The sequence below is a fragment of the Octopus bimaculoides genome, chromosome 26 (assembly GCF_001194135.2).
Source record: "Octopus bimaculoides isolate UCB-OBI-ISO-001 chromosome 26, ASM119413v2, whole genome shotgun sequence".
Classification (NCBI taxonomy): Eukaryota; Metazoa; Mollusca; class Cephalopoda; order Octopoda; family Octopodidae; genus Octopus; species Octopus bimaculoides.
The window spans coordinates 26288723-26299798 of NC_069006.1; the positions used below are offsets into that span (position 1 = coordinate 26288723).

At 39.3% G+C, this 11076-nt stretch overlaps 2 protein-coding genes across 2 annotated transcripts in view; both read right to left on the reverse strand.

Moving 5' to 3' along the window:
- Positions 1–1593: 1593 nt before the first annotated feature.
- Positions 1594–8895, reverse strand: LOC128250898 (uncharacterized protein DDB_G0287625-like). The gene is made up of 2 exons (XM_052976947.1): positions 7762–8895; positions 1594–1752 (listed from the first exon to the last, which is right to left on the reverse strand). The coding sequence occupies exons 1-2, from the start codon at positions 8893–8895 to the stop codon at positions 1594–1596; spliced, it is 1293 nt and encodes a 430-aa protein (XP_052832907.1).
- Positions 8896–8988: 93 nt separating this feature from the next.
- The window catches only part of LOC106882127 (nuclear speckle splicing regulatory protein 1), a 2656-nt gene continuing 568 nt past the window's right edge, over positions 8989–11076 (reverse strand). Inside the window, exons 3-7 of the mRNA XM_052976948.1 lie at positions 10883–11011; positions 10498–10705; positions 9772–9901; positions 9328–9378; positions 8989–8992 (exon numbers count right to left, since the gene is read on the reverse strand). Of these exons, the coding sequence (XP_052832908.1) occupies positions 8989–8992; positions 9328–9378; positions 9772–9901; positions 10498–10705; positions 10883–11011 (522 nt within the window). The remainder of the gene's footprint in view (positions 8993–9327; positions 9379–9771; positions 9902–10497; positions 10706–10882; positions 11012–11076) is intronic.

Consider the following 11076-nt stretch of genomic DNA (forward strand, 5'->3'; position numbering starts at 1 on the left):
TATATATATATATATATATATATATATCAAGCTGTCTACAAGTAATTTGGAAAGTAGAACATCTCAGCTGTCAATAGTTATCAAACTTCCATTTTTTCTAACTTCCTTTCTCAGTAACAAATCTTCCATTCCTAGTTTCACAACCTAATTTCATTCCTCTGCAGACGTCATTTTCTTCAACACCTCTTCTTCTAGATTTGCGTGATTCCCACTCATGGACTCCATTATGTCTTCCCCAGAAACTTCCAGAATAGTCTTCAATTGAGGGCAATATCCAAACATTCTCCTCTTCTGACATCTACAATTCAGCTGCTTACATTTTTGTCTGACCACATTTCTCCTTTGTGGAAGATTATTTAGTTTGCGTGTTGAATCAACAGTATATTGAAATACATTTTTCTTGCAGGCACCACACGATGTCACATATCTTCTGTTAAAAGCACACGCCGTATTTTCCCTCCTAATGTTACACGCGAACATATTTCTTCTGAAAGTACATGGTGATATGACACTCCTACTAAAACTGCACGCTGATATATTTGTTCGGGTGGCAGGACACATGAAAGCGCCTTGTCTGTTGATACTGCACAAAGAAACACTTCTTCGACACGAAACTATCTCATCTGTATAAAGAGAATCAACGTCAATTGAACAACACATACACAAATTCTTGTTGGATGGAATATGGACTTGTTTGGGTGCACACTTGGGGTTACAGCCCACGGAAGTTTTCTTGCTGGGGCCACTACATGAGTACATATCCCTCTTAACAATGATTTCATCGGCTGTGGAACTGGACTCAGAACCAACAGAACTTCTCCTGTTAAAGTTACATGAGAATAACCGACTGCAAAGTCGCCTGAGACGAGAAAAGACATTGGTCAGGCGTCGCCGTCGACTAACTTTGTCTTCCATCCCCCCACACAGAGATGGAACAGGCGACAACGAGGACATTCGTCGTTTTTTTGGTGGGGGATAAGGGGGAGTGGCTTTCTTTTCTTTCTTTTTGTTTTGCTTTTTTTGTGTCCAATTAAAACGTAAGGAATGGTTGAGACAGTAATTAATTAATGAACTTAAGACAAAGATACAAATTAGTTTAAATGAATGGACTCATAAACGAGAAAAGCACTCAAGTGGAAGTTAAAGGAATGAGTTAATTAATTAAATATATTAATTGGAAGAGGGCAATAGATTAAGAAAGAAAGAAAGAAAAGGAAGTAATAGAGGGAGAAAGTTATCAACAAGTTAATCTGATGAGTGCGTGGATCGTTGAAATCAATAGATCGATAAGTAATCAATCAGTCGAACACATAAATGGAAGGATAGAGATAATAAAGAAAAGATGGGAAAAAATCAATTGACAGATGAAGTTTAAAATGGTAAATTAATGATAATAAAGAACAATGAATCAGTTGAAAGTAGAGAGATCGATAAGCCATGTTTAAAAACATCGATCTGAGATCGATTTGAGGCAGAAAAGATGTGTGCAAAATCTTCTTCCCTTGTTAACTTTAGAAACGAACTAATTCAAATGTTTATCACAAACGGTTTAAATAAAAGATTCTGTTTAAAGTTTTGCAAACCCAATTTGTGTTAACCTCTTCCAATATTCCTGATAAAACTTTCATTTCGTTCTAAACGTATCGGAAAAACATCGTCGAGTTTTAGTCCTGGTTTCTTCCTTCTTGAATTTAACTGGGGAAAACTCAATAACAAACTGTTGCTAGATGGATCTTCTCCAAAACTAAGAAACTGGAAATATTAATTATTCATGTTTTAGGTGAGCAAAATAAGGAGGAAGAAGAAGACGACGACGACATGTGATGAGAGATTTTCTTAAAAAAAAAAAAAAAAGAGCGTCGCAAATTGTAACGTTTTTGTAACGATTCTTAAAACAAAAACAACTTCAAAAACAGAATATATTTCGTTGTAAGTGAAGAATAAGGAAATGGTACGAGAGCAGGTAAGAAAAATCAACAATGATAGATCTAAAGGACAGAAATTTAGCTTAAATAAATCATTAATGAAATTAAAAGATGTAATTAAACATTAGGTTTTATAACCCCTGTTTTTATTATAAACTCTGTTAAATATTTCTGACGATAAACTTTTACCAGGAACCTAGGATGTGTTCAGAAAGTGTCACAGCTTCAAAGTTCTTTGGTTTTGGTCTTCTATTGTAAATCGATTGAATTTTTATTAACGAAATAAAATTGACCCTTAAATAGATTTTGTGTCCACATTTTCAAAGGTTAGACGGGTGGAAAATGGGTTCACAGACAACAAAAACGATGGTGAAGCGATGAGATTCAGGTAGGGACCGAGAAGGACCCTGTCGAAGTTGACAACTACAGTACAAGACCACATTGTGGAACAAGGAGACGATTCCGACCTCAAGGCTGATTTTTATGTTAAAAATAATATAAACTTACTCTGAGGTTATCTTTCGGCATTAACGGACTGTCGGCATCAAAGGAGTCACCTTTTCCCTACTAGTCCGTTTAATTGCGAAGATACTGGTTTAGTGTGTGTAGATACTTATACAGAGATGTGTATTCCAGAACCGTGTACTGCACCTGTGCACCAGAACCAAGGTCTGCAAGACAAGAAGCATGTCAAGCTGCTGGAATGCTTCCACAAGAGATGTCATGGAAGGAACACGTAACCAACAACGAAGGCCTCCATCTGTCCCGAATATTGAAGCCTTGCTGCTGTTCAGGCAGCTCAGATGGTTCGGATCCGGTTGTTTCTCTCTTTTCCTTTTGCCACTTATATTCATTTATCCTCTTTTCGTATTTTTATTTCTATCGACCGTGCGATGTGCTAAACGAACCATTTCCTCGTCACCTCTCCTGATCGCACGCACTTTACATGCTCATGTCCAGAAGAACGGATGAATATCGGATAGATTCGACGGCTGTCTAGCAATAGCAGGGTCCCTCAGAAATTACGGGTTGATGCCTGGCATATTGGAAGACCAGTGGGAGCGAAGCATCCCTTAGCTTTTACTAAAGCGTGTCTCTAGGAGAAGGTCAGTCTGATATAAAACCAAACATGCAGGGAATGGCATTGGGCATTTTAGCGATCTTTTGCTTGCGCCTGAAGCCATGGCGCTCCCACAATTCTGAGCCTTCATATTAACACTGGATGTGATAGCCTGGCTCGCCTCTGGAAGCGCTACTTTGGCCTGTGATCTACAAGGAAGATTACTTTAGGTTACTTTTTAGTTTACTGATTATTTTGAAAACAATGAATAATATTTGTTTTTTTAGTAAATTTTTATTAAATTCATGAAAAGACATTAATTTTAACAGATCCCGCTTTGAGGAATCCAGCCATCACACTGAGACCTCGAAATAGGTCGACAAAACCATTATTAATAAAAGTTTATTACATTAAACGTAACACAAATCTTCAATCACGTGACTCTAGAAGTAATAATAGTTTCTTACAAACAGAACACTACAAGTTAATAGTCCTTTTTTAAGACAGCAGGACACTATTTGGCTGCTATTTCTACAAGATCAAGTATAGCGGAAGAGTTACCCCCCCCTGAATTTATAGTTACAGGCAGTTGATCTCTCTGTATATTTTTTGTATTCAAGAGAATATGGTGCAGCAGCTGCTTCCTATCCCAATAAAAGAGTTCCAGGAATGCTTCCATCAATGGAAATGGTGCTGCATAAAGGACACTTACTTGGAAGGAGATTTAACACTGAATTGATACAGGTTGGAATTTTCTTTACACAGCAGCAGTCCTGATGCTTTTAGACAAGTCCCTTGTGAAGGTGCAGAGCCAAGTCATTAGGGGGCTGCATTCACAATCACTAGGTCATGGGTTCAATTTCTAGGCCAGGCTGAGTTTTGTGTTCTTGAGCAAAACAATTCATTTCAAGTTGTTCTAATGCTGTGTGGGGAATAAACCCAACGTTTTCTATGCATGTCATTGAAAGGCAACTAGGATTTGCACTCTGACCTTGTAAAAAACCCTCACCAGCAGACCCATGGGTTGGAGGATTGTCACATGAATGGTGAAAAGGAGTCATCCACTGGAAGTAGTAGAGAATCATCAACAAATGGTGGATGCAGTGACACACTGTTACAGCGCATGCGCCCATACTGTTACTGCTGCTCTTTTGTCATATTCCAATCTTAGTCTCACCGTATCGTTTCACAAATTAAACCTGGCAGCAAATTTATCAATTATCTCACTTGAATCATACACTGTGAAATTAAGTCATGGGTAGCCTGCAGTTCATGGGACTTTCTGATTGATATACGGGACGAAAAATATTTTTTGTAGTAGTGTGTGCCACCTGATGATAAGCCCCCTCTCATAGTCTATTTCTTGTACAAGGTGGTTTGTGCCTAATTTAACTAACTGGATTTTTTTTTTCCCCCCTAACAATAGAATAGAATTTGCAGTGCTAAAAGCCAAGTATCACAATGTCTGATGGTACAGGTTCAGATTTAAGTCGACCATTTTCAATTCTAGAGTAAAAATGGATTGAAAAAAGTATTTAGATATTTAACTGTAAAACAAAATCGAAGTCTTGAAACCAACTCAGTGTTCTGATACATGTAAATAGCTTCGTCTCTCACATACAATCATATTTTGTGGATCTGTTATGTTATTAACACTCATCAGAAGGTGCTTATTTTCCACTCATCAAAGTGAATGGTTAGCTTTGGCCAGGAGGAACTCATGTCATCAGACGATATCCAACAATCATTGGATGTTTCAACCCCTGAACCATAACCCCCCCCACCCCACCATTGCTGGCCAAATCACTGTTCGTTATCTTTTCCTGGCCTCCAGCTTCACTCCTCTCTCTTGCTCCATAATCAACAAGTCTCTTTCTGCTGCCTCTCCCATCTGGTGCACAGCAGCCCTTCGCTCGTTCCAATGGTTGTAAGCATTCTGCGTAGCAAGCAGATTGGTTGCTTTTCTTCTTTGCAATTTGTCAAATCAATATAAACAACACCTCCGTTGAGAATTGGAAGAGTTGGAAATTTTTCAATCTATGGAGAAACAGCTAAATTAGCCTTGGTTATATATCTTCCTACTTGGGTAACATATATACACATACAGGCACACACACTTATGTACAACCATATATGCATACATTCACACACACATACGTTGGTGCAGAGAATGTCTATGGCAAACGTTAGAAGATCCTGGTGCTCTCACACCCCTGAGAGTGCAATTTGTATTGACCCCAGAAATTTCACCTGTTTCCCTCGGGATCATACCAACAGGGTAGAGAGGGTCTTTGAAGGATTATACAAGCCTTACTGATTTTTAATTTAGGCACCAAACAATTTTCAATTCATCTTTCTGAAATTACGTGAAATCTTCCAAAAGTGGTTTAGAAAGAATTTCCAGATGCTGGGTCTCACTGAGGAAATGACAAGGGACCAGGGGCCGTGGCAATTTGCTGTACTTGAGAAGACGAAGTAAAATTGCTGTCATCCATACATCCAGGTTTGTCTTTTATGGGTACTGGTGGCACTTAGCACCAGGACCCCTGTAAAGTGGTTGGCATTAGAAAGGGCATCCAACCATAGAAACGATGTTACAACAGACAATTGGCAGTCTGGACAGCGCCATCCAACCCATGCCAACATGGAAAGCAGACGTTAAGTGATGATACACAAGGCCAATAAACTATGGGAGGTAAGGGGTTAGTCACTCGCACTGGCTCTAGTACTGTACTTGATCAGGCTTGAAACGATGGAAGATGTTGATAAAATGAAGTGCCAGTCGAATAGCGAGGTCACTGGTTCAAGTCTCCTGCATCACTCAGCAACGTCCAACACACCAAGTCACTGGCTTTGGCCAGGGCAAACAACATGTTGACCCCTTTAGCAATCAGATTACTCTGTCAAATATAAAGCTTATTTATTCACATTGTTCTTGATGATGTGATTGCTTGTTTTTAAAATGACAAAGTAGGGGGGGGGGGCAGACGAAAATACAAGTAAAATATGTAAAGCATCAATAACCGGTAGAAGTTATACAGACTCGAGATTTGAGTTCTAATTTCCTGTTTGCATCACCAAACCTGTCAACCCTTTAACATTCAGATTACTGTTACCAAATGTAATGCTTATTTATTCACATGGTTTTGAATTAATCATGGATTATCTCTTAGCTTTGAGATTTCAATGACATGATTATTTTTAGAATGACATTGTAGAGTAGGTGTGAGCAGTAGAATCTGGCCAGTTTGAACATAAAACAGGAAGAATATAAGCATTAGATATGGCTGATTCAACCCTTTGGCATTCAAATTATTCTGTCAAATGTAATCCTTATTTATTCACATTGTTTTCAATTAATAGTGTCTTAACTCAGAGCTTCGAGATTTCAATGATGTGATTGCTTATTCTTTGAATGACACTGTAGGGCTGGTGTGAGAGGCCAGATGAGGCCAGTTTGAACATAAAATTATAAATGCTAAAGTCCTAAGTGAAAACAAATATTTTCATGAAGATGATGATGATGATGATGATGATAATGATGATCAATGTATAAATAGTGGGGCCACAAAGAAGTTTCAGAAATATTCTGTTTAATATTTTTACCAATTTATCAGATTTTTTGTTTGTTTTGTTGTCTTTTTTTTTTTGGTGGATCTAAAACATTCAGCAGAATCAAAAATAAAAAATAAAAATTCAAAGATTTACAAGAAAGAAGATTTTTTTAAAAAATTCAAAGTGAAAACAAATTACAAGTGTTTATACACACACACACACACACACACGTGTGTGTGTATATATATATATACACACACACACACGCACATATGTATACACACACACACACACATACGCGTGTATACAAATATATGTAGTTTTACATGTATATTTGTATATGTTGATAGTGATACTCACACGTATATACATGCATAAATAGGTAGACTCACATACCTGTGCATCTATATGTATAGACACATACACAGACATGTATACATACTTGTACATATATTTCAACACACACCCACACGTGTAAACATGTATTTTTCATATTTCAAATGTGCACAAATGCATGTGAATGCACACACACACAAACACATCAACATACATACGAGTGTGTATATATATAATATATATATATATAGACACTACTATGCACACACACACACACACACACGCACCTAAAACTTATTTTAAAGAAAAAATTTCATTTAATAATAATAATAATCATAATAATGTGCTTCAGTTGCTTTCTCCTGTGACTATGGCTGGTTTCTGAGTTATCTTACGTTTAAAATATCGTTCCTGTGCATCGAGGAGGGACTGGCCAACCGTGTGCTTGGCATATTTGGGGGGAATGTCATTTTTGGAGTCAGATTTCTCTTTAGCAATGTCACTGTTCACTTTTGACTCATTACTTGGAGGGGGTGAGGGCAGGCGTGGTGGGGGAGAGCAACGAGCAGATGGAAGTGGAGGGGGGGAGGGAGAGGAAGAGACTGGTGGGGCAGGCAGACAGGGCTGCTCGGATACAATTGGGGGTGTGTCTAAATCGATAACCTCAGGGGTCTTGCTTTCTTTCTCTTTGTCATGATTGCGATGGTGGTGGTGACGATCACTGCTGCCACCACCATCACGGCTGTTATTATTATTATTATTACCCTGGTCATCATCATGATTGTAATCGCGAGAACGGTGATCACGGGTATTGTCTTCACCATCGTCATCACCACCACCATCGGACGATGACGACGACGATGATGATGCGTTAATAGGTATGACCTTCACAGGGGTCCTGGATTTTGGTTTATCTCCCATTCTTGGTTGTCTTTCATTACTGCTCACGCGGGGCAGTTCTTTCTCTGCTGATCGCTTCCGATCCCTTGATGATGGTCTTCCACTGTGCCTTTCCTCAGAGTGACCCCTGGCACTGGTGTGGCTTGAAGTGGATGCTTTGTGAGATGACGGTCGACTGCGTTCGTTCCTGTCTGACCTGTCTCTAGACCTTGAGCGAGATCTCCTCTCATATCTTTTCTCTCTCGAATGTGAACGAGATTTCCTCTCATACCGGTTGAACCTGCCTCTGTTGCGAGATCGAGAGCGAGACCTTCGATTGTATCGGTCAAACCTGTTTCGATCCCTTGATCGAGACCGAGATCTGCGGTTGTATCGAATGAACCGGGGTCTGTTTCTGAAGTTGAAGTAAGGCTTCCTTTTAAATCGGTCAAATCTCCCGCGATCTCTGGAACGCGACACGGAACGCCTGTCTCTAGACCGTGACCTCTTGTCCCTCGATCGCGACCGTTTGTCTCTTGATCGAGACCGTCTGTCTCTGGAGCGAGACCGTCTGTCTCTTGATCGGGATTTTCGGTCCCGTGAGTGAGACCGTGATGATTTCCTATCCCGATAATCCCTTCGGCGTACACGGTCATCTCTGGATCTTGACCGAGAGAATCTATCTCGACCCGAAGTCTCTGACTTCTTGTGTTGCGGCCTCCGCTCCTCAGATTTCGAACGAGAACGAGAGCGAGACTTTGATTTGGAGTGATGGTTACTACGACCATAGCCTCTTTCGTCAGTGTGCCTCGAGCGACTCACTGGGCTTGATCTTGTGACAGGGGCAGACTTCTTACGCTTCCGCCTGTCGTCATCACTCTGCGAGTCATCCGAATCTGAATATTTACTCCTCTGACTCGTAAAACTGCTGTGTTTCTTACTTCCGGAAAGCTCCGGCTTCTGTTTATCAGCAGATTTACCCCAACGACTTCCTTTGCTTTCTTTCCTCTCCTTAGCGCTGTCATTTGATGACGATGACGACGACGAAGAAGACGAAGAAGAAGATCTCCGTTTTGACCCTTTTTCACCTTTCGTCACATTCGGATGATGTCTGTCTCCGTCGTGGCTGCTCACTTTCATCTCAACATCTTCAATTTTCAAAAGATTTTTCTTTTCTGCCCTAAAATAGAAAACAGAAATAAGACTAATTAATTAAACACATAATGATGCTCGTTAACTACAATAAATACAAACAAAAAAAACAATTCTAAAAGACCCAAACCTCTTCCTAAACCTGCCAACTGCCATCAACCAACACCTTTTTTTTAACATTTTTGCTTGTTTCAGTCACTTGACTGTGGCCATGCTGGGGCACAGCCTTTGAAAATTGTTTTAGTCCAAATTTACGTCAACCAAATCCACTGAAGATGTTGTGAAAGCTTACCATAATGTTTAATCTAAATACAGTGGAATTTTTTTACCCTCACAAACACTCAATGGGTGTATGTGTGTGGGGGGAGGTCAGTTTTAATTAGCATTCTTAAAGTATAATTAATCCAATCATCAACTTACAATCCTTCTTCGACATCCTCTGGTTCCTGTTTCACCGTTGTTGTCTTCTTACTGTAACAAAACGAAAAACAAAAGGTAAATATTGTTCCTGATAAAAACAGAGTCAAAAGACAAAATTTTTCTGTTCATCAAACAGAAAAAAAAATGTAATAATTTTCTCCCCAAAAGATAGAATTCTAACTACATCTGTTCTTGCATCCATTTTCAATGGTATGTCAAATCTATGTGAAATGCCTCCCTATTCACAAAAAGAGTCTGTTACCCAATATATGACAAGCTTCTTTCAGTTTTCATCTACCAAATCCACTCACAACACTTGCTCAACATGCCACACCATGGGATCCAGAATCAGGTGGTTGGGAAGCAAGCTTCTTACCACACAGAGCCATGTTCCATTTTTATTGTTGTTGTTATTTACCAAAATAAGGAAACAACTATATTTACCTCCCATCACCTCCTCCTCCGCCATCGTCGTCAGCATTGTCAGCTTGTTGTGGGTCTGTGCCACTTGTCTGTTGATACAGGAACCTGTAGAAGCCACTCAGATCCTTCTGTTTGGTGACGTCCAACAAAGCTGGAGGGGACAAAAAAAAAAATGAAACAAAAGTCAGATAAAAAAACAGAGAAATGCAAACAAAAAAACAAGTAAATAAAAATCAAATACATATGGTTGTTGTTGTTGTTTAGCCGAAGATCAGCCCAGATGATCCCTGGTCAAAGATATTCCAGCCATGAATGATTATTATGATGATGATGATGACGACTATCAAAGCTGTTTTGTTTTTTACTAGATCTATGTCCTTCCATCTTTTAAGATGGCTGGGTGTGATTAGAGGGAAATTTGGCTGTTATCTTTAGCAGGTCTGCAAAAACTGAATAAATGTTTTCTTTGTTAGCTTGGACAAGTGTTCAGGTTATGTAAACATCATGTTCACAATATGCAAGGTATTATAACCCTACACCTTTCCAGCCATGGCTCTCATGCCATAGACACAGATTTAGAACAACAGCAGCAGTTTCTGATTCAGGTACAAGGTCAGCAATTTTGAGGGGAGGGGGTAAGTCAATTGACTTACCTCATAAGGCGGAGGTAATAAAATAATGATCGTTAACACCATCGCCTCACTAATTACAACCACAACAATTAGCACATCAAGCAACCTCCTTTACCTTCCATCTCGGCTTCTTTCTTCTCTCTCTCTTCTTCTTCCTGTAGTTCCAGTAACTTCTTCTTGTAGGCTGATGTAACAAACTCCTCCTTGTCTTTAAACTCTTCACCCTCCGCCTCACGTTCCTGCTGTATCTTCCTCTCCGTACGTTTCTCCTGTTCCTTTTTCCTACTCGCAGCTGCTTTCAATAGACCCTCAATATACTTGGGCTGCAAAAACAAACAGATTTACAGTGAACTAATTAAAAAGTTGCCAAAGAAGAGATTAACTAATTAAGCCATCATTGTAGGGTAGATGTGAAAGGCCAGATTAGGTCAGTTTGAACATACAACAATATATTTAAGCCAGAAATGGCCAGTTTAAATGCTAAAGGCTTAAATACATACCTTTTTGTCTGCTTTGGTTTTTAACAAAAGATCAGTTTTGATTTTTTCTGATTGGATGTCATCATAGATTTTGTCATATTCATAAACTGAAGGATCATCCTGCAGTGCTTTATCGATCTCTAGCTGTGCCTACAACACCAGAGATCAGAGGTTTTAATAATTGGCTTTTTAAAATGGAAAGATACTTTTGAGTT